Source organism: Melospiza georgiana, chromosome 1 (genome assembly GCF_028018845.1).
Source record: "Melospiza georgiana isolate bMelGeo1 chromosome 1, bMelGeo1.pri, whole genome shotgun sequence".
Classification (NCBI taxonomy): Eukaryota; Metazoa; Chordata; class Aves; order Passeriformes; family Passerellidae; genus Melospiza; species Melospiza georgiana.
Window position 1 is genome coordinate 132,321,910 of NC_080430.1, and position 24,304 is coordinate 132,346,213.

The window sequence follows — 24,304 nt, forward strand, 5'->3', positions numbered from 1 at the left end:
TCATCTGGGAATGTTTATATAAAAGCTGTTTGTTCCTGAGTGAAGAAGGGTGTTTTCTAAAACAAACCTTCCACATTTGTGCAGCAAAACTCAGAGCTTGTGCAAAACTGACATCCACTCTTTGTAGCTGTGAATGGATGTTCAATGAACTATTTTTAGTCTATAAATACACACTACAGGTCTTGATGATTTATTTTGCTGTGTTTTAGGTTTTTGCTGCTGGTTTTAGGATTTTTTTAAAATTCTCATTAAGGTATTACAAATCCCTGATTATTTTCCCACATTCCCAATGAAATAGATCATGTTTATTTGGTGGAGTGGGGTTCATTGCATGGCTAACTTAACCAGAGAAAAAGAAAAGAGAAGAAGCGATTAATTCTTCTAGGCGTAGAATTGTACATTTTATGCAATGTTCATGAAAATAAAGAGAAGATAATTTACCCAGTGATTGATTAACAGTATATATTCTTCATGTATTAAAGAGTAGAAAAATCCAAAAAGCAAAACACCTGAAAACATTTACTTCTATAAGGAAAATGGAATTTTGTTACCTTCACAGATTTGGGCTCTTAGCTCTTCACTTATGTCCTCCAGAGCTGTGAAATCCTCAGCATAGAAGAGATGTTTATATGATGGCTCAGAAGCAATTTCCAGCAGTTCTTCCTCAATTGCTTTTCCTATTCCAATGGCATAGATGATTATACCTGGATTCAAAAGAAATTGCACATACTTATTATTTCAGCAGTTCTAACTCTAAGCACTTGTTTGTCCATGAAAGGAAAATAAGAGAGAAAGGGAGAGCCCAAGAAATGTATATTATATGTAACTTTAAAATCAGTGAAGAGGGTTAATATGTTGTAATTACTGGGAGATTTGCAAAACTCTCTTGTTTGCTGTAATTTGACATACAGTTTTTGTGTTAAAGAGATGACACTTGCCTGGCCACTATTGATAGTAAATGGTTCCAGAAAGAGTATCACAAACAATCCAAGAGAATCACACAGTTCAGCCTCACAATTGCACGGCAAGTCCCTGGTTTGTGTGTGTCTGTAGGGTATATGCAATGCAGGGTTGTTGGGAAAACCTCTTGCATATTAGCAAATGGGGCAGAATCCTGAAAGATGGCAGTAATTTTTCAGAAAAATACCTAAGTGCTTCATTGAAATCCTCAGAGCACAATGAGGCTTGATTCTTGCTCTCTGAGGGGCACTAACAGGCTGGAAGGGCCACGCAGGAGGGTTAGAATGGGAAAACAGAAATTTATGAGGCTAGGAAAGAAAAAGCCTTACAACAGGGATGCTCAGGACAAGTATTTCTACAGCAGAGGAGCTAGGGAGAAGGTAAGTGAGGATGTGTAATTTTCTTAACTCTGGAAGCAGGGAAGGTGGAGTGATTCAGAGCCCTCTCACCAGATAGATTTTAAACAAGCAATAACTACAAAACATAGAGATCTTCAATAATCTCTTTTCCAGCAGTTATGTTTTTATGCTCATGAGCATATGGTCTGATAGAACATTTCTCTTTATATCAGTTCTGGCTTAGAAAGTGCCCACAAGAAGTACTGATTTTGTGATTCATAGTACAGCTAGGAGCTTCATAGGTTTGATATCTTTATTTAACATGAGGTGATAACTGCTGCACACTCACTGAATTGCAACTTTTAACCTTTCTGCTGAAGAATCACGGGTCTGATAATACCACAAAGTATGCATTTTCCAAGTTTTAATGTATCTCCTTACTTTTCTTCATTAATCTGCCTACTACTGCACTTTATCCAGGAAAGGAAATTGTCCACCAGAAGCTAATTCAATTTAATGAATGCACCAGTCATGCTGAAGTTATTGCTATTTGAAGACTTGGGGATATCAGTGATAAAGTTATTCAAGGTCCATTTCATATTGAGTATTACTCTATTGGTTTTGCTGCAATTACACAGAAGGTGGGTTTGGCTTGTAGCATTGCAGAGTCAGTGTAAGCAGTCCAGAGCTGAGGTTTCATTCAGCAAGTAAGGAAGTTGGTTTGTACTTCTTTGCTTCTGTAAATCCTCATGTAGTTTCATCTCACTAGCAAGCCTGTACATGTTTGGGGGTTTTAAAGTTTTTAAAATCACTTTATCTTTCTTTGGAATTCCACTCTTGTTAGCACATGCCCTTCTCATATCCTTGGGTGGTTTCCCCTTTTCTCCTTATGGAGAGGTATTGATCCTGATCAATGCTCTACTAATCATGTATCAAATTCTGATTAATATGTCAAATCAATAAAACAAGCACAGAAAAAAAGATGTGCAAAATCTTTTGAAGTCTGGCTATTTTCTCTGTGTTGTGGCCTATCAGCCATGGTTCTTAAAGCAGTTTCTCATAAAATTAAAAAAAAGGTTTAGCAAAGAAAAAAGAGATTGTTTATTTTCTTGACAAGTTTTGAAAATTTTCAGTTCACTCTGCTAAACAGATGAAACGATTCTGATTTGTGACACAGGTGTTCTAAAGGATGGATGTCTGCCCAAACGTATTAGAAATTTAAAATCAGCAGTTTTCAGTCACATTTCAGCATATAGGCATGTAGAAACAGTAAGATAGACAGCACTACAGTTATATTCTTTCCAAAAGAGTCATCTTCCTTCCAGAACACCATTAGTGCTATAAAACTGGTTAGAAATAAAGAATATACCCTATAAACATACATATAACCAATTATTACCATAGTATTTCTCACAAGAATAGATTGCTGTATTTTGAAGAGACAGCTTGGGGTTTCTTTTCTTGTTTTCCTAAAATTTTTGATGAAGTTCCCGGTGTTCCCATGTCTGTGTATCTAATGTCTACCCTTAGAGGATACACTCAGGGATGCCAGGTGGGTGGCACCACTACCTGGGGTGAGGCATTCCCCAAGAGCCCTGCTGTGGGGAGGATGCACATGCCTGACAGCAAAGGCCCTTGTGAACACAAAGATCTGATGTGCAGGACAGCGGCTGATGTGCAGGACTGTCACTGTACTGGCCACACTGCTTTGGCAAACACTCTCTTGGTTAGACATCCAAACTGTTACTACATCTTATTCCTGACAATATTTGCCTTTTAGAACGAGACAATAAAAACATTGACACCAAACTTGCACTTACCACGCTGCTTTGCTCTGGTAGCCCACTCAGACACTTCATCCTGGGCCCGCCCATCCGTAAACACAATGGAGATTCGAGGCACGTTTGCTGAGAATGGTCTTGCTCCTTCTGTCTCTGTGAAGCTTCTCTCAGACATTTGCCTCAGTGCCAGTCCTGTCATGGAACCTCTGCCCATGTATTTCATTTGTGACACAGCTTTCTTCATGTCTTTGGCTGAGCTGAACTGCTTTAATGTAAACTCTGTACGAACCTCAGTGGAATACTGAAGCAAACCAACTCGAGCAGCTTTGGGTGAAATGTCAAGTGTATCCAGGATTCCTGAGACAAATTGTTTTACAATTTCAAAATTATCCTCTCCAAGACTTTTTGATCCATCAATCACAAACACCAGGTCAATTGGGCCTTCAGTGCATCCTGTGAAAAGAGCAACAGAGTGTACAGATCAAGAAAAAAGTCCACAAGATTTGGAAAGGGATCTGGATACCCTGGCAAAAATTCAGGAATCATCTAAAGTACCCTGTTCCTGGCTCGTCTTACTGTGCCAATGTTTCTGAAGATGTTGTGTACAGTCTGTCTCAAAAGATAAGAGTGGGCCAATGACTAAGAATTTAACAAAATTATAACCACAGCAAATATTTACTGAGACATATTCTGCTTTGCAGAATACTACACCTGTTAAAAATGCTTCAACAATCAGCAAATGTTTAGAATTTCTCTTTAGTGGAGAGAACTGAAGAACATAGACAGAGTTGCCATCATTTTCTTCCAGAGATAAGCCTGTATACTAAGCTTGCATTTGTCAAATTTGTCAGCACTAAGAGACATGAAAGAGAATCACTGAAGCTGCATTAGTGTTACAGGCGTTACAACTATACAACACTACTACTAGTGTTACAACTATTTAATTATTGAGAGAATCAGAATTGTCAAGATAAGGGGGTTTTTGCTTGTAAGTGTCTACCAATTTTGTAATTAGAAGACCTATGTATTGCTGCTGTATTTCTGGTTGACCAATTAGAGCTGGGAGTTTGTCAGAAGACAGGCAAATTTGTAAAATTTGTATTTCTCATACTTTTTGGCATATGCACATGCAAAAATCAAAGTAGTTTGTAGGGCATCAATAACAAGGTTAGGGATTTTAGAGATTGGAGAATGTCTTCCAAGCTGCAGACTGCTTCTGCCAGGTAGGTTGTTTTGTTTTGCTTTAAATTCTGGAGAGGAATTGCCTTCAGCAGGCAGAGATTAGTGTGCTTTGTGCAAAGACTAGCTGCAGGACTCCTATTTGAGCTAGTTCCTATTGGATCAATGTAGCTTCCAGGGAAAATATGCCATGCTAAGGAATGTAAGATTTGCTTCTTAGTCTGGACCAAATAAACTTTGACCTCCACTCACCTCTGATCTTTGTACAGGCAGAATGCTGTAAGCACCACACAAAAGAGAATTATTCAGCAGAAATTACTGGAGATGTTACCAAGTCAAAGTACAAATAACAGATTTTCAGCTTTAAAGCCTGGACTTGTATTCTTAGGAAATATCTATTTTAATACCGCTCAAGAATTCCTTTCTACAGTCATCTGAGAAAAAAGACACCTCACATGTACTAAGGTGATGAAAATGCAATTAATGTACATATCAGAACCACCTCAATACCACTGCATAAGTCAAGAAAGGGCAGCATGGTGCATGGTGTCAGTTAGGATCAAGAACAGCCAGAACTTGTTACTGTTCTAATCACAGTCTCCTCAACTAAAGCATCCATTTTTGGCAGAATAAATGTTTTTACTGAATTCCAGTAGAACTTCTCCTCCAAGTATTAAGAGATGATGAGATAAATAGATGTTATGTTGGAAGATAAGCAAATAAAATTAATGAGATTTTAAAATATAGTACATAAAGATAAAAGACCCAGAGTATATGAACCTGATTAAAATGTACATTCCTTGGTAATAAGATTCCCTTTTGGCTTTTCCCTGAGGTTTCAAAAGAATTATTATTGTACTAAAACAACTCTTCCAATTTGATAGATTTTTGTATAGGAGAGCATCAAGTTAATTGTTTGAGACATTTTCTGCCACACACAAATGCCCTGGGCTTTCAAATATTATATCATATTTGAAATGAGAGGCTGTGGCAGTATTCAAAGCCAAGCTATATTTGGCTTGGAGACACCTGGTCTAGTAGAAAGTGCCCTTGCCATCAGCAGGGAGATTAACTAAGTGATCTTTAATAAGGTTCCTCCAACCCAGACCATTCTATGATTCTATAATTTTTTTGAAGGGAGGTAAATTAATTTTAGAAATAAAAGAACCAAATGCTTTCTAAATGAAATATACTTACTTCTGCATGTTTTCTGGTCCTCTTTTAGTACATATCCCTCCTGGCATTTGCAGATATAGGAATCGCCATTATTAACACAAGCATATTCACAACCATGGTCAACTGATTTACAGACATCTTTACCTAGGAAAAATTGAAGTATTTTTCTGTATTCTATTTAACATTTTATAAATCCAAAGACCCCAGACATTATATCTGAAGAACATATGACAAAGGAGTACAATATCTTTGTTCATTTATGTAGCAATGCCAGAGAAGAGGGGCTGAGTTACTTACTTCGACATGTCCTCCCATCTTGTCTCAGGACAAAGCCCTCATGGCACTGACAGCTGTATGAGTTGTTAGTATTAACGCACACATGTTCACAGCCATGGTCAATGGATTTACACAGGTCTTTATCTGAGAATTGTTAAGAGAATCCCCTTATTAGACCATTTCTCTAATACAAAACTGTCATGAACAAGCTTTGAGTGAAAGTAAGTCTGTATTTCTTTTAAGACTGAAAAACATATTCCCCATAGAAGTTTCAGCTACTCACTCCTGCATGTTTTCCTGTCTCGCCTCAATATAAATCCCTTGTGACACTGACACATGTATGAATCTCCAGTTGGAACACAGACATGTTCACAACCATGGGTGACTGTTTTGCAGACATTTTTACCTTGGAATAATGAAAATTGTATTTAGCACAGTTAGCTAAGTAAATAAATTTCACAAAATATAAAAAATTTGGCTACGATTTGCTATGAAGGAGCTCACATTAAGCTGATTCTATAATAAAGACACAAATGACACACTACGGTTGCATAGTGTGTTTCATTAACAGATCAGGAAGTACAAAACAAGATTAAATAACTTACTCCTGCAAGTTTTTCCATCTTCTCTCAGTATGAAGTCTTCATGACACTTGCAGACATAGGAATCACCAGTATTAACACAAATATGCTCACAGCTGTGGTCGACTGAGTTGCAAACATCTTTATCTGAGAAAAGTGGATGGGGTTTGTGAAGTGAGGCTTGTTAGGGAGAGACAGTATCTTTTTTAAACCAGCCCAAATAGTTGGAAATCACAAACATACATGTGTGCACTCACACCCACAATACTTGAAGGCCTCAAATAAAAACATACTTTTATAGCTCAGGCTACTCACATCTACATGTCTTGCCATCTTCCTTCAGTATGAATTCTTCATGACACTGGCAGATGTAGGAATCCTCAGTATTCACACAAACTTGTTCACAGCCATGGTCAACTGAGTTGCAAATGTCCTTGTCTGCAAACAGGAGAGTTGGTAGTCAGCACACATCAGCAGAGGCCTTCATTACTGAATGTGTAATTCATCCAATTAAGTTCCTGTGCTGCTTACTTCTGCAGGTTTTCCCATCTTCTCTCAGTAGGAACCCATCATGGCATTTGCAGGTATATGAATCACCAGAATTAACACAAACATGTTCACAGCCATGGTTGACTGATTTGCAAAGATCTTTATCTGAAAACAGATAACAGCTTTTGCTGGTTAGCCCATTTCTACACGAGCACGAGCTGCAGATAAAGAGTATGTTGAGTAATATCAGACTACTTACTTCTGCAAGTTTTTCCATCTTCTCTTAGCTGAAATCCCTCCTGGCACTTACAAACAAATGAATCACCAGCACTAGCACACACATGTTCACAGCCATGGTTGACTGATTTGCAAATATCCTTGCCTGGGAATAGTTAGATAATATTTATGTGGCTTGTTAGTTAATTTGTTTTTAAATAAATACAACAATTGGAAGATCAATCCCATGAGCAAAAAAAGATGGAAGCTTGCAAACTGAAAGCAGATCTCTCTCTCACTAGTTAAATGATGGACATCTTAGCTTACATTGAGTATCTATTCTTTATCATTTGACCAGAACTTCGTGGTTTGGATGACCTCCAACTGAAAAGAAACCATTTTAGGATTAATCTGACTAGATTAAGGAGGAGGAGTTTACGTTAAGAGCACCAAGAGTGAAATGGGGGAATAATTTAGTACAGTCATTTAGCATAAATGCATACTGGTAAAAACAAAACTAAGAAAAACACCACAGGACATGATTTAACCATAGGTCTTGACATCCTTATATCAGTGCCAAGAGTCTGCGTAAACAAAACCTGAAAGAACAGGAACTACTTATATAAGACAATAAACAAAATCTAACTGGATTGCTGAAAATTGATGCGAGGACTTTTATGACTGCAATGTTAAACCACTTGGTTAAAACCTCTTCAAAAAGGATAGATGGGGAGAAAGTGCAGAAGAAAGTGGAGCCATCTATCAGCTTTCTCTTTTTCTTCTTCATGCCAAACACAAGAATTATCAGTTTCTAATGGAGAACTACCTTTACACAAAAAGTGGCCTCCTGAGAGCCAAGTTCAGTTTGACTCTTGAGGTTTGTGTCTTTAGAAGAACTTCAACCTGAGCCAAATTTCTTGGGGTTTCCAGCTACCAAAAGAAAAATTCCAAAAGCTACTACATAAGACAATATTCTGACTCAAAAATAATTATACTTAAGACATGGCAATCTAAACAAGATCTGGTCATAGTGGGTAAGAAATTACAACGAAAGTAAAAATTAGCATCTGCTTATACCCAGCTGTGCACAACTCAGAAACATTTGTTTATAAACAGAATAAAATACAAACCAGCAGCAGACATGGCTATTACTTCAGAAGGATAAATTTTACATAGCTGAAAGTAAGCATGAGCCAGACTATGTTGGGATGCAAGAGGGAAATAATAATAGTAATAAAAAATATCAATGATTGCACTATTTAAGGTTATTTTACTAGACACCCCCAAAAAATGTCGTCTCATAATCTAAAAAGAATGCCAGGCTAGTTAAAAAATCTAGAAATTGAAGTTGAAAACAGCTATAAGATTTGAAAACAAACTGAAAGAAAGGAACATTCACAGTATTTACAGAATGGGAAAAAAGTAGGAATTTGAAACACTGAAATAATAAGATGAAGGAGAAGGGGGTGAATGGCCAACCAAATAAAGGGTAGTATGAGTACATTATTTACATACTATTAGGAACAAAAAGCATTTTAACAATGTATTATTAATTAATGGACAGAAAAGTAGAACTGCTAATCTTCATGCAGAAATATTAAACACTTTGGTGTATTCAGATCTGAACCCATGAAATAGATTACTGATGACCTTGTTGGAGTGAAGAGTTTCACTCTGTGTGAAGTGACACAGCATCTAACTAACAAACATACACACACTTTTGAATAAGAAACTCCAGATAACTTGCAGCAAAGAGTTGCAAAAGAGGTTTCTGAAGAATATCATTGATGCTTAATGTTAATTTTCAGGAATTCCTAGAACTCTGAGGAAGCCCCAAAACACTGAGTTGTCTCCATTCTCAGTGTATGTATACACACTGAAAAAGCAGTATGGTTGCATATGGTTTAAAAAGATGAGTAGTTCACTGTAAGCCTGCCAGACTGACATTTATCTGAATTAAAATAATGCAACAGATAACATAGAACTCGAGTCAGAGTAAAATCAAAGAAAAAGGACTAATATCAATCAATTTGGTGTTATGGAAAAATTAATCCTGGAAAAACTAAATAAATATAAGGTAACATGAATATTTTTGGATAACATCAAATCATATGTATTTTAAAATAGCCAGAATTAAGGATATACGTTTAGAAACAAGGAATGAAGGCTGTACTTACAGCCTTAAGGACATGGGACACCTGTAATACTGTGAATCTTAAATAACTTTTGATCATGGTAGATAACTAATTGAACATGAGTACTAGCAGAATATTTTGGTCAGAGACTAACACTGTCTTTTGCCAAAAAAAAAAAAAAAGATTAAACAAAAGATAAATTATTTTAAAAATGATAGGTAGATTCAAATAAGAATTAGATGGGTTATCGTTCCTCTGCTGTGGATCCTGCTGAGTCTCCTATTAGAAGACTTTCTTTCACTGTGGTGCATTCACAAGGATGCTGATAAACAGCAAAGGTTTTAGAGGAGCAAGAAGAGAGTTATAAAAAGATTAGAAGACATAAAAAGCCTGAAGGAGTTTAATTTGCTTATAATTTACAAAAAAAAACATGCTAAGAGGTTACAGAACAAGTCATGATCTGCATGAATACAGACAGAAGAACACAGTACAGTAAAATGTAGCAACATCCTATGCTCAAGATTAAAACTCAATATACTTAATTTGGAAATGAAGTTCACATTTTAAAACCTACATTCAAACCTTAAAATTGTCTTATTTTTCTGAAATGTAGCTTTAGTTCAAACAATCCTTAATTCATACAAGTCTTATGATCTATAGATAAAAATATTCCATTCTGGCTACTATGAACCAGTGAATAATATTCTAACAAGACAAAAAATACATTTCTTCTTTCATTAATAAACTACTTACTTCGGCATGTTTTCCCATCTTGCCTTAGTACGAATCCATCATGGCATTGGCAAGTGTATGAATCATCATTATTAACACAAAGATGTTCACAGCCATGACTGACTGATTTGCAGATGTCTTTACCTAGAAATAATTTAGAATTTATTTACTACAGTTTGATGAGTAAGAACATTTCCAAAACTTTAAAGACTAACAGTAGTAAACTCTTAGTAAACAAAAAATTTATTCTCCTTTTTGCAAGGAAAAATCTCCTATAAGAACAACTGTTTCTAAATAATATGTTTTTTCTGTAGATGTCTGAATATAATAAATATAGTAACATTAAAATAACTTACTTTTACATGTTTTCTTATCATCCCTCAATACAAAACCCTCATAGCACTGGCAAAGGTATGAACTATCAGTATTCACACAAATATGCTCACAGCCATGGTCAACAGAATTGCAGACATATTTATCTGTTAAAAAATAAGATTTCCATATTTAAAATATATCTCCAAATGCGCAGATTATAAAGAAAATCTACTAAAGAGAAGGAAACTTACTTCTGCATGTTCTTCCATCTTCCCTCAGTGCAAATCCCTCATAACACTGGCAGATGTAGGACTCATCAGCATTAACACAAATATGTTCACAGCCATGGTGAACTGAACTGCAAATGTCTTTATCTGAGAACAGTTGATGATATTTGGTTAAAGAAAATCTACAGCAAATGGATCATATTTTCTGTTTCCAGTCTGTTAGCTGATCTATTAAAAGACACTATTTTTGTCCACAGAGTCTCTTACAGTCATTTGGACGGTCTAAATGTATAAATGTATAAATTCTATTCCTATATTATACATATGAAGACTACTCCTTTATTATGACAGTAAACTCTTGTATTTGTTTGAATGCTTCTCAGATGTACATACTGTAAATAAAATTCTGTGAGTAATTCTCAGAGTACTTACTTCTGCATGTTTTCCCATCTTCTCTCAGCAGAAAACCCTCATGACACTTGCAAACATAGGAGTCATCTTCATTAACACAAATATGCTCACAGCCATGGCTGACTGATTTGCAGATGTCCTCTCCTGGGAATGATTGATATAAATGTAAGTTTTGAATGAAAACATGTTAGAGAATATAGCTGTCGAAAGGAAGTTTGTTGCTTCTTTTCCAGTAGGAAGTAAAAAATACCCCTTTCTTTCCTTGTACATGCAAAAGTGTTCAACAAATACCAGTCACTCACTTCTGCAGGTCTTGCCATCTTCTCTCAGTTCAAATCCCTCACGACACTTGCAGACGTAGGAATTGTCAGCATTAACACAAATATGCTCACAGCCATGGTTGACTGATTTGCAGACATTTTTACCTGGAAATAATTTAATATATAAAAATTCTGTCAGTTAAGGGTAGTATGTTCAAAGTTAACTTGCTTTTAGTGTATCCTAACTTTTTGAGACAGGCAGAATCTGTCTCTGCACAGAATAACAAAAGAGGGTGATGTTGTGAAACAGCAGCTAAGAATAAGAAGCTTTTAATTAATCATGGTAATACCTGGATGCCTTTACTTTTTTTCTGTAAACATTTTTTAACAGCAAATGTTGATATTAGATATTATGGGGATTGCAGTAAGAAAATACTGAATGCCTGTGAGTTTTTCTGAAATTTATCCATGATTCTTCTTTGATCACTTGGTGACTTATGCTATAAAAGTTGAGAAAAATTAATTTTTTCCTTGATATCTGACACTCATAACTGTGTAATATAGTCAAATTTGTAACCCAATTATGATATTTCTGTTGCAATAATCTTTATCCTATTTTGGACAAAAGAACTTTCCATTAATAGTGTTGCAAGCTTCATGCTGGATAAGACTTTATAAACATTATATATTTTTGCCTTGAAATTTTAGAAGAAAATCACAGTTGTCCCAGCTCTGGATAGTTTTGGACCCACAACTGTCTAATTTCAGGGCTACTTTTAAAATGTCACTGATGTTTAGGATGTGATTCAGGTGCCTAAAAGTATGCATTCAGTACCATTTTAGGTGCCTCAGCATATTCAACATATCACCATACTGCTGGCAAATGTGACACCAAAGGGGAAATATGACCTCTAGAAATCCTTGAACATTTAGGCAGTCCAATCCTACCTTACAGATTTCTTCTGTGTGTGCAATATCTGAGTTGCTGAATAATAACTTACGTTTACACGTTTTCCCATCATTACGGAGCCTGTATCCTTCAAAACACTGACAAGTATAAGATCTGTCACCATTCACACACAAATGTTCACAGCCATGATCACTTAGAGCACAATGGTCAACTCCTGCAGGAACAATCAAAATTATTTAAAAATTTAACCAATTACTTTTTATCTCTAGTGTTTGCATACCATATAAGCAAGTAAATATAAATACATTGAACTGCTTAAACAGTAATTCAGTTTCTCATCTGATTATAAAGCTTCAATAAAATGTAAGAGGTCCTAGTGAGGTCCTACTTTTCGTTTTTTGCTTTAAGCAGAGTTGAGAACTCATACTTTTATGTGTTTAATGTAACTAAATGGAGTCCATATCTGGATTGGATTAAAGTGGATTAAAAAACCAAAATACTTTGGCAATGATTTTATATAAGACACTGGCAAAGACATAAAAGCTACCTTGTAAACATTCTTTAAATAGTCTCTAAATGGCCTGAAGTGAAGGTGGCAGTCCCCAGAACCCACTTGTGGACCTGAACCAGTTCCTGTGGCAGCAAGAACAAAACCTCTCAGATGTCAGTGGGATTTGGCTTGGACTATTCAGGATTTTACAAAGAATTGCAAATGACAAGTACTGTCAAATATGGTCCACTTTTCATCTCAAATTTCCCAAGTGTTTCTTCTCTGTCACATAAGGACATAGGGCTCCTGAGACTTTGCAAGCAGGACTTGCTACTGTCTATTGGCTACACACACTTATTTTTTTGTAATGAATTCTTGGAGTACAGATTTGGTTACCATTCAGGTGTTCCCGTAGCTTTCTTAAGATCCTTGAGTCAGTTCATATAACACTAGAATGTCCCAGATGTTTTCTCACTAGGACTGGTGTATGTTAAATGCTAATCCCTTCCTTTCAACTTACCATTCAGGAAATTGCAAAGTGCCAAAACTCTGATCACGGTACCTAAAAATGTTCATGGGGTTTCAGCCTCTCATCTAGAGCTCAGGAATAGGACAAATCTTTCCTCAATATATATGAGGACAGGGGTATGAGAAGAGGAGCTATTCAAAAAAGCTCAGTTTCATTGCACTCAGCACCATTTTCATACAATCATAGAATATCCTGATTTGGGAGGGACTTGCTAGGACCAATCCAAGTCCTACTACTGGCCTTGCACAGGACAGCCCCAAAACTCACACCATCTGCCTGAGAATGTTGTCCAAATGCTTCTTGTACTCTGCTGCTGATAGGTTTCCAAGTACAGCCTGGAGGAAAATAACTCAGGAATGAAAAATAATCTCATGTTACTAGGAAGGAAAATGGATTTTCCGTTTGAAGTTGATAAAACTCCATTATTTGGCTGTTTCTAAATTTTCAGTGGTACTAGAGATAAATATCTAAAAAAAAATGTTTTTAGTAGACCCTATTGTTGTTACATGTACACTAATCATACTTTTGTGTTACTGTCTGCCCTTTTCTAAAGAGCTGCAGTGGCAGACAGAAGCAAAGTCTGTCAAGGTATTGGATGGGGCTAAAGAGGTTTGTATGAAGACAAATACAGGGATAAATACGAAGGCAAATTGCCTTTGCTGCTTTGCCTCTCTTCTCTCTAGATATTTTTTGTGACTGAGGACTTGCAGTTTGACTTCTCTTAAAACTTTGTGCCTGAGAGCAAGAAAAAGGGTGAACTCTCGAGCTGCTCCAGAACTCCACAAGCTTGAAAGATAACATACCTCTAAAATCTGGAAAAAGTGGACAGAACACTCTCACCAACGAGGTCCATAAAAAGTCAAGAGGTAAAATGCACTCATATTGTTCTTTTTTTTGGCACTTTCAATACATTGTTTTTCCAGTTAAGGAGGCCATTCAACTGTTTGTGAAATTGTATAAATTCTCAATGATAATTTGGTTTATGAAGAGTGGAGAGCTGCTAGGACAACTGCTCACTTTTTAAGGGTTCCCATGCTAAATGTAAAGCTCAGTGTGGGGCTCTCAGTTCTCCTCCTGCCCCAGGTAAGGTGGGGCACTTTGCCTTGGGGATGCTGCTGTCCAAATGACCTGTCAGATACATTTGTCATGTGACTGAAAAACTATCCTCAAACCAGGGGATGAATATGTCTCCCAAAACTTCTCTAAATATATGACGACTAACAGTCATCTTGAAAAATATTCTTTCCTAAATAATTTTTCTGTTTCTGCTTTCAAATAATTACTAAAGTATTACTGAAATGCAGACAGTAAGAATAAATTGAAGATGAGTCTTTTTCCCTGTATGAAAACAAAATCCTTTCCCAAGGGAGTTGAAGTAAAGGATGTTCTCACAAGACTCACGTGAGCAGGTTTTTAGGTCCTCATTGATGACAAATCCTTCAGAGCACTGACAGACATAGGAGTCACCTGTATTTAGGCACAGTTGCTCACAGCCATGGTTGCTTTCAACACAGTGGTCCACTCCTATTGATTTGTGTTAATGATTGAAGAAATCACATTGGTGTCTTCGATACATAAACTATGACACTGTAGTTAGTACATGATGCCTTTGCAGAGCAAGGCAAAAAGATTAGTACAGTTTTTTATTTATGCAAGTATCCCCACCTACTTGAGTAACCTGAGTTAATTAACAACACCTAAGTGAAATTATTAAAACAACCCCACTTGGCATATAGCAAACATGGTGAAATGCAGATTTCCTTTGCCAAACATCACAATGTGATTGAACTAACAAAAAGTGGAAAGAAGGGAGAATCCTGAAGCCCAGTCTGGTCTCACCCACAGAATCATGCTTTCCTTCTTTAAAAAGCATTCTGTTCACCCTTAAGTTTTCACAGCACATATGAGTATTAGCAATTTTTGAAATAGAAATTATGGCTTTCAGATGGTTTCATAAAGATTAAATTCTTTTTTCAACAGGAAATCACCAATTTAAAACTTTAACTGGCCAACAGGTTCAAGCAGTTAAAGCCTCATGGGAGACAGAAATTATGAGTGTGAGAGTGTCTTAACATGTTCCATTTCTTTGATTTTCCTATTCCTATTCCAAGTAACATAAAATGGAATATATCTTTTAAGTCTTGTATGCAACTAGTTGTGTGAAAGACAAAAGGTGGGGGAAGGGAGAGAGGTGTGAACTGGGTTTAAGAAATACATTTCCTCACAGTGGACAGCAAAGCTGTAGGGTGAAATACATGCACTTGCAGATGTACTATACAATTTGCTGTCTCTGTGAGTATAGAAAAAGGACATTTTAGGAAAAAAGCTTTGAACTTCCTCATAGTGTTTTAGTGGTGGTTTGTTAATGGCTAGTTTTAGTTATAGAGGCCCAAATCACTTTAGCTTAAATTGATCGTAAGTAGTGGAGTTCCCTCAGACACACACACATAGTCTCGCATGTCTCCTCTGCAAATCATTTACAGATGTGAACAGACATGTCTGCAGCAATTTGTTTACATTTTAAAAAATCTGTACTTAATAATAAATCACTTATTTTAAATATTTCTGTTTATTGGTTTATTTAACTAAGCAACGAGTTTGCAGTAAATGGTCCAGATTTGCCATTATACACAGAGAGACAACGTAGGCTTGAACAAATGAAGCTGAGGTGTCAGTTTTTGCTAGCTAAAGCAAGTTCCAGCTGGAACCTCCTCTTTTTTCCAAGAGTTCACATCATCATGAGGAGGCTTGTGTAACTTCTCAGAGCACACAAAAAATGTGGAAACAAAAAAAAGAAAATACCCATATTCTCTGTGAAAAATTACATCTGTTTGGCTCCATCTTTTCAATACAAACACCCACATCAATATGAATTTTTAACATTTAAATATTTGGGGCTCTCATACAGAATTTTGTAACACACTCTTTCGAAGAGTGCAGTAATCACAAGGTGCTAATTACTGGACTACTGTAAATGTAATCATATGTGCTTTATTACATGTGTAAAAAAATGCAAGCAGGGGAAAGGATGAGGAAAGCTCACTGTTTTGACAAACAAGGAATGTCTTGGAATATATTAATTTTTAGAAATTCAACTTGAGATAATCAAAAACTAAAATAGTCAAAAAATTAAAACTCGTCCAGGTTACCCTAAATATGCTTTTACCACAGTTTCTTTAAAAATTATTATTCCCTGTCCTACCAAGTGTTTTAAAAACTTCAGTGACTGAGCATCTCTTTGGAAAAGTAGGTTGTAACTACATGAGGGAAAAATGCTGCCAATGCTTTAGGTGATATGCAAAATGGTTCTCTGCAATAAAACTATCTTCTAAAACTAGGTGATGCCAAGTGGGCAGCACTGTTGGGTTTCTCTGGGAAACACCAATCCTTCATTTAGCAACATTCTTCTGAAAAAGGACACCTCATGGAACGGATCACTGAAGCTGCAAACACAGAGAAGGGATGGGTCTCTTCACATCCCCACATCCCAGCATGCAGCAGCAGGAGGTGTGCAGGTTACACAGCCCACAGCAATGATATGGATGTTCAGCAGCAAGCATTGCCTTTGTGCTATACAGTGCCTTTGAGTGAAAGGCTGAACACATTTCCCCAGTTATTTGAATTGGAGAAAATGATGCTTTAGTTCTCTGTTGGATCAGGGATCTCACCATAGCATTACTTCACTAGGCCTGGCTTCTGGTGGACTTTGCAGTAACATAGGTTTGCATGACTCAGAAGCATCTCAAAAGGGACCCAGGAGTGTTTTCTCACTCTGTTCACACCTCTCCCTTGCAGCAAACTATCCACTGCAGTTCATGAGACACACTCATTGCTGCACGTATCACCATGGTGTTCTTGGGTGTATCTGGGATACATTTGCACACAAACAACTCTTCCATGTTAACACATTCGTGTTCACAGCCATGCTGACCTAAAGCACAGATATTTACTTCTGTGGAGAGAAAAATTGGAGCCAGCCATAGCGGCTTCTAAAGTAAAATGGCTTAGAAAAACTCTCTTTTCTCAAACAATACTGGATTCTGTGCTTTGGACACCTACTAAAGCTGACAGTGAGATGAGGACCTGAGAGCAGACTGCAAACACTCAGCTATGTAAGGCTTCACTCTGACCCCCACAGATCTCCTCCTGTAGTCATCAGAAGTCACACATGGTGGTGAAGGAGGAATGCCTGGTGCTTGTCACCACTCACCTACTGTCCCTGACTTCTGAAAAGTGCATATGTGCAAACATTCTGCTTTATTTCACAAGCTTAGCTAACATGACCCTTGTTACAACAAGATTTGGAATAGGAGCCCAATCCTGGAAACACCAGATTTGCAGCCAAATCCAAAGCCCCATAAGGAAAAATACCCCAAATGGGAATTACAATTTGTGTTTAATTTGCAATTACATCCTTGGCAATAAATATTTTATACGATGCTGTTCTTTTGCTCTATTGGCTCTATTTGCTCTACCAAGGCTATTGAATCTATAAAAACCTGAATGTATTAACATAACATCTAGATAATAAAAAGCAGAATAACATGGATTACTGCAAAAGCAGCACTGTGTAGCCAAAAATGCTTTGTGAGAACGTATCTTTAAGACTAAACAAAACAACAGTTTCAAAACCAGATACATTTTATGAGTGCCTAGAAATAGAATTAGATTGTTCCAAACAAGTTTATTATTCATAAAATATCAGTAGTACAATTTTCTCCCCCCAACAACTGAGTCATGAGATCAGCTATTTCATTTTGCTGAATATATTCTCTTTAAACTTTAACACATCACAGTAAAAATCTGCTGTGATTCCAGGCCTCCAGTCAAAAAAAGCTGTAACACTAAGTCATTCTAAAGTAAAAGAGCTGTAACACTAAGTCATTCTAAAGTAAATGGCACGTGTGACTGGTTTATAACGCTAACATTGCTCATGCTGTTTTTACAATTTTTTTAGGAAACTGTAAAGTTTCCTGGGTGACTCTAAGATTATTTTGATAGCTGTGTTGTCTGTTCAATAAATTTCCAAGCTGATGAAATGTATCTGTCCTTGGCTAAACCAACTGGGTAAAACAAGGTGATTTTTTTTAAATTTCAAAGCTATTAATGTCTTTACAAGCCAAGGCCAGAAAGTTTCAAATAAGTAATGAACTTTAAGTAATTTTGTTTCCTACAATCCTCAGGTTTTCATAAAAGTCTTCAAAAATGTCTAATATACAAAGTGATCTACAAAACAGAGAAATGTATACATTCCCAACATGATTCATTCAGTTAAGTTCAAGTTTATAAAGAAACATTTGTTTCAACCTTAATTATAGAGAAAACTTCCCTCTTTTCAGAAGGGAAACAATTCACTCCGGTTCAAGAAATAAAAGCAGATGAACTTTATTATGTCCAAAGAATTACTCACTTTTGCATGTTTTCTTATCTGGATTAAGTCTAAACCCTTCTTGGCATTGACAAAAATAGGAATCATCTGTATTAACACATTCCTGTTCGCAACCATGGTCCTGAAGAGAGCAATAGTCTGGTTCTAAACAACAAAAACATTAGTGCCAGTGAGTAATACAATTTCTTGGAAATAAACTAGGTAAAATGAGTTATTTTGTTTTCTTTTGCCTTATTTTTTCCCTTAGGCACCATTTTGGTGTTTTACCATATTGTTTCAAACCATGAAAATAAAATGCTTCATTTTTTCCAAATATCTGCTATACTGATGTACATCTGACATATACTACAAAGAATTATTACAGAACATAAATAGTTCATGCAGTAGAGAAGTTAGAATCTTAAATATTTCCTAACATTTTGCAGCTAAGCCTTATACATTTGCTCATCAAAATTGCACTCACTCAGAGCATGTTAGACATGATGTGTAACAAACACACAAACATGCTTTTGAATGCTGTTTATTAGATCATAGCAGGACAAACAAGTCATCAGGACTGTGGAAGTTTTTAACAGATCTGAGTGCTTCCTTCACAATTCTTCCACTTGAAATGCCCATGGAAGAGAAGATGAGCAGTCTAGAAACAGCTACCACTTGTGGATAAAGTAACTTAGAAAGGACAGCAATTGTGCACTAAGCACTGAGATATTTCCCCTATAGAGTTTATCATTATTGATGAAGTCAATGAACCTGACATTCACTTGGATGCAGAGTCTGCCCATCACTTAGTTTTGTGTCAGTGTAGTTAATTTACATTAGTGAAAAATGCTCCTAACCCCTTATCACTGCCAAAAGTAGATAAACAAGTCACAAATTACATAAATCACACTTCAAAAAACGTCCAGGCACTTTTGAACACCTCATTATACAACCTGAAAACTCAGGGGGTTTTATTATTCCCAGAAGTTAAATAATTATTATTCCCAGAGGTGATTTGCTTTCAGAGGCATGGACAGTTCTTTCTTTGGATTTGTGGAAGGTTAATGGAATTGAGTGTTTATATATGATGAAAGCCCTTTGTGATAATAAACAACCTATATTTTTAGAATAAATGAAGTGGAATGTGACTTCCTAAGAAAACTCAGAAGGACTATAACTTCTGTACAATCACTCTGTATATTAATCAACATTGATAACATTAATTAACATTTCTTTTACCAAAGCTTTTTCTGACAGCATGTGCACATACATTTATACATAACATGGAGATATCTGTTTACTAAAATGAAAATTAGAAAATATATTTTTGTTTAAGAGGGCACTGAAGAGACAGAACCCACAAAGCCTTGTGTGTGCACCAGAGGAATGCAGTTCTATGCTTTCTGGACCTAAGCAGTGTTGTGGTGCATTTACCTGCTCAAATCCTTGCTCACTCAAGGAGAGACTTTTCCTGGATAACTGATTCTGAAAGTGACCACAAGGGCTGAAAAATATGTATTATCTTTGTTGAAACCTTGAGGCTATAGTTTGGGATACTAAAAACACTCTTCTAGTATGTTTATCAACACAGCCCAGGTTAAGGATATTAACAGAGCCTTGCCCAGCTACAAATTATGTGAACCCAGAACTGAAACAGGTCTTTTGTAAAGAACAGTTGAGGCTCAGCAGCACCCAGTACAAGCAGAAGCTGCCATCTGTCCTTTTGAGGGGAGCAGCAAGAGTGGCAGGAGTCTCCTTAATAGTGGCTTGAATGTCCTCCACCTGCCTCACTGATAAACCAAACTTGCTGTGCTCTTCCAGCAATAGAGCACTCTGATGGTGCTGGCAAGGTTGGCTTCATGAGCACTGCTCCTTGTGTCTCATTCTAAGAACTTTGGAATAGCTCCCAGAGAAAACATTTGTTAGATATGCATGACCATACTGACAACACTTATATTTCCATGCATTTCTTTGTAGCCATGAGCATAAAAGCTTACTTTCTGTTTTTGAAAGGGAAGTCAGGCTTGTGAGACAATCACGAGACCTCAGGAGTGGGCGCCTCAGGCCTGCTTGCTGATGCAGAGAACTGCTCTGGCATGTGTGAGTCTTGACTAGCTGGCCATGTTCCCTGAGACTCAATACATAAGCCAAACATGTAGAAATTTATGTTAAATTTTTTAAGTCACAAACATTTTAAATCCAGTGATCTGTAGTTTGTTGGCATTGTTTATGCAGACTCAAACTCAGTGTGATTTATAACATATGGGAACTAGGGGACACTTTTGCTCTGAAGAGCTCTCGTGCTGTCTTGACTTTTGCAGCATTAAGAGCTACACAGTTCTTTCATTCATGCTTTAATTTATCCACAAAGCTCAGAGGATATCAAGTGTAAGGAATAGTGGCTTAGTAAGTCTTATTTGTGCTATTTATGCCTAATATACTGTCTCAAGCAACAGATAAAGGATAGAGACAGGTCAAGCCTGAAATACTAGTCTCCCAGAATACTCCCTCAGATGTCAACATGCTGTGAATCATCAATTTAAATATGTTAAAATAATGCATACAGTTAGGCCATAAACTAAAAATCAGTCAAGGAATATGAAATGTTTATGCAGTTTTAAGGACTTTCTTTGGTTCAAACTGGAGAAGAAAACACTGCTCAAAATCCAAATTCTTAAAACAAAGAAATTAACAAAAATTTGTGCTTGGGCAACTAAAATAAGATTTCAGATAGGTATGGATGTGGAAGTATAATTAGCCAGCCCTTAGCTGATAGATACTTGACAAATGGGAATGTTAATACAATCTACAAATGATGTTAACCACTACAAATACTCTGGCCCTTGGGAAGCAGAAGTTTCATCTTCCCTGACTCTGACCATCTAAAAATTATGTGTCCAATCTGGCAAGTCATCAAGACCCCCTGTATATTCAAGGAAAATACAGGCACTTCCATAAATTTGTGTCAGAACTGGAAGGGTTCACCTTTGAGAAGTGTATGTCTTTGCCTTGATGGTAAGAACACATATACAGACTGGATTACGTGTTTTTTCCCTAAATGTTAAATTTAAATGGAATAGATATTAACCATAATACACAATATAAATACAACCTATGGGCTAACCAAATCTCTCATCAGAAGGATTGAAATGCCCCTCACACAGAAATGCAGTTGTATACTGATGCATTTTTTCAGAAATAATGTTTGAACATATTATTCAATAATACGGGCTAAATTCATCACTGGCAGCAGAAATAGTCTAAAACTAATGGAGCTTTCCTGCTTATAGGCACAATAGTAATATTTCTTTATCAAAGCCCACATTTATGAAGAAAGGTAACCAGGAAGGTACATTAAGGTTTCCCCTTGACATTTTCTTAAAGGGAGTTATGAACAATAAACACTGTGGAGGTTTTAGCTTTGTTTCCCTATTATGGGAGGCCTTGGCATGAATATTTTCTGGTCTGTCAGATCTCCTCCACTTCATGTCCACTCTTCATTCCAGTAATTTTTAAATCTTTTTAGCCTGGTATGGAATTTGACAAACAACAAACAAGCAAAGCCATGAAGTTATTATAAGCTGGTGGAAACACGGAAGCCTGGTAGAAGATACTGATACTGACAGAGCTTTGCCACACCATCAGAGAACTCACTCTGGAGAAAAATCCACAGAAAAACAGACTGCAATGTTTCTTCTGATTGGGAAACTACTGATTATTTTAGATCATCTTACAAAGCAAACTGATTATAAATTGTTTTGCACAGACTTGTTTGTTTACCCAGATAGGGATAAAAGAATAATCAAAGAGAAATCCAAGGCAAAGCTTCAGCTTTTTGCTGTTGAAAAAGAGCTGGGTTTCATGTTAAGTTTCCTGTTCATAAGAGGGACCTTTACCCTTAGGCCCTCCTCTCAAAACAACTTGCTTTGCTTTCAAGACCTTTGGCTTCCAGGGCACTCCAACCTGATGCATTTCTATACCTGATGCATTAGTCAGCATTCTCAGGACAAGTGGGAGGACTACTGCTGGCAGCTGGAAGACAGAAAAAGTATAAACTGTTCATAATTAAACTTTATTACAACTTACTTCCACAAGTTCTTTTGTCTGGATTTAAAATGAACCCTGGGTGGCATCTACAGTAATAGGAGTCCTTGGTGTTAACACATTCGTGTTGGCAACCATGGTTATCCAAAGCACAGTAGTCCACAACTGAAAAAGAACAAGACGAACGTGCAATTAGGAAAAAAACCCAGAACTGTTATGCATGGATATTATGGTTCTAGAGACACACAGTAGCTATAAAAAAAGGAAAAGCTGATGTAATTGCTGTCTTGAAAAGCTTGTCTGGAAAAAGTAGTGCACTCACAACAACAGTTGGTAAATCAGATTTTAAATGAATCCTGAATAATTTCTCAACTTTGAACATTTATCAACTCTCAGACTGTCAGGAGCTTTCTCAACGTGTTTTCTCAGATCTGGAAACCATGCATCAGTGAGCATCTCTGTCCAATGTTCACACTGTAGTCCAGGGCATAGAAAACTTTGATTTAGTCTTCTGTCTCTGAAGTCCCAGTCCTGAATTGCTCTACTTTTCCTTAGTTCCCTCCCAGCTGTGTTAATTCTCAAGAGCTGGTTCTGTAGCCTGAGTTTATAGGAAAATCTTGGCATTATCTTCTACACTGAAGACTGTCACAGTACATTCATTTCTTCTAATGTGCTCCAGATTCATTCTGTGCAAAGCAGCTACAACTGCAAAGCCTGAGAGTTTCAGGCTGATATTCTCCATGGATATTCTGCTTATATAATGCAGGGGACAAAAAAAGTCACAGGCAGTCTTGTCATCTATTTCATAACTCTGGTCATTTATTACACAAGTTGATTTAAAGTTGCTAAAGAAATTAAAGGATTTTTAAAATTTCTTTGTAGGTTAAGCTTCATCTTCACAACAAAAGTCTTAGAAGAAATTAAAGATAAGTCACAAAACTGGTGCTCTATCTACAAAGAGCTGCCAGACCTACATTAGGAAAGTATACCTGATTCTTTCTGCAGAAGACAGTCATGTACTTAGCTTCATACCAAGACAGGTTCCTCTTTGCCAACTAAGTAAAATTTTTCACTGTTTTCACTGTTGAGGCTCACAAATTTCTTTAATAGGCAGTAATTTGTTTTAATGCAATCAATTTTTTCTTCAATTGCCCCACCTATGTAAATCATGCACACTCAGGTGTGCTACTATATTTAGTCAAGACCATCTAGTCAGGAAAGCAGATAACCTATTCAGCTACTTTGAAAGAGTTTCTTTTAACCCTTCAGAATAGTTCTGTTGAATCAAGTCAAATTACTTTCTGGCTACCATGTGATACCATTTTCCTGGCAGGAACCTTCCTGTTTCCAGAATTGATTCATATTAAAACTTATTTACTGAATATGTATTTCAGGGATATAATGTGCCTTACAATTAACTTTCCTCTTAAATTAATTCCAATGTGCACATTTTCAAGTGTTTAAAAGGCACATTAAGAAATAAGTAGGCCAAAGAATACATGCAATTTAGCATCATACCTAGGAAACAGCCCATATGGATGTCTTTGTAAAGTTACCTCTTCCTCTGCATTGAACCTTAACAAAATTAATTTCTATTGCAATATCTACAACTGCCCAACTAATGATTATAAGAGTGAAAGTAGAATATTCAGTTGGAAGAGAGACACAATGACCATTTAGTTCAACTATTTGACCAGTTCAGAGTTGACTTTGCCCAAATGCCTCTCACACACTGACAGGTTTGGAGCATCCACATTCCTACAGCATTCCTCCTGTAGGAAGCTTGTTCCAGTGTTTGACCATCTTCTTGCTAAAGAAATGCTTCTTAATGTCCAGTCTAAACTTCCCCTGGCACAGCTTTGAACCATTCCCACGTTCCTGGGAGAA

General features: G+C 36.6%; 1 protein-coding gene across 1 annotated transcript in view; it reads right to left on the reverse strand.

Moving 5' to 3' along the window:
• Positions 1-24,304, reverse strand: part of MATN2 (matrilin 2) — a 58,272-nt gene that overhangs the window by 7,476 nt on the left and 26,492 nt on the right. The window contains exons 5-13 of the mRNA XM_058040339.1: positions 22,460-22,582; positions 18,416-18,538; positions 14,407-14,529; positions 12,078-12,200; positions 10,838-10,960; positions 9,885-10,007; positions 6,823-6,945; positions 3,119-3,532; positions 552-704 (exon numbers count right to left, since the gene is read on the reverse strand). Coding sequence (XP_057896322.1) covers positions 552-704; positions 3,119-3,532; positions 6,823-6,945; positions 9,885-10,007; positions 10,838-10,960; positions 12,078-12,200; positions 14,407-14,529; positions 18,416-18,538; positions 22,460-22,582 — 1,428 coding nt within the window. The remainder of the gene's footprint in view (positions 1-551; positions 705-3,118; positions 3,533-6,822; positions 6,946-9,884; positions 10,008-10,837; positions 10,961-12,077; positions 12,201-14,406; positions 14,530-18,415; positions 18,539-22,459; positions 22,583-24,304) is intronic.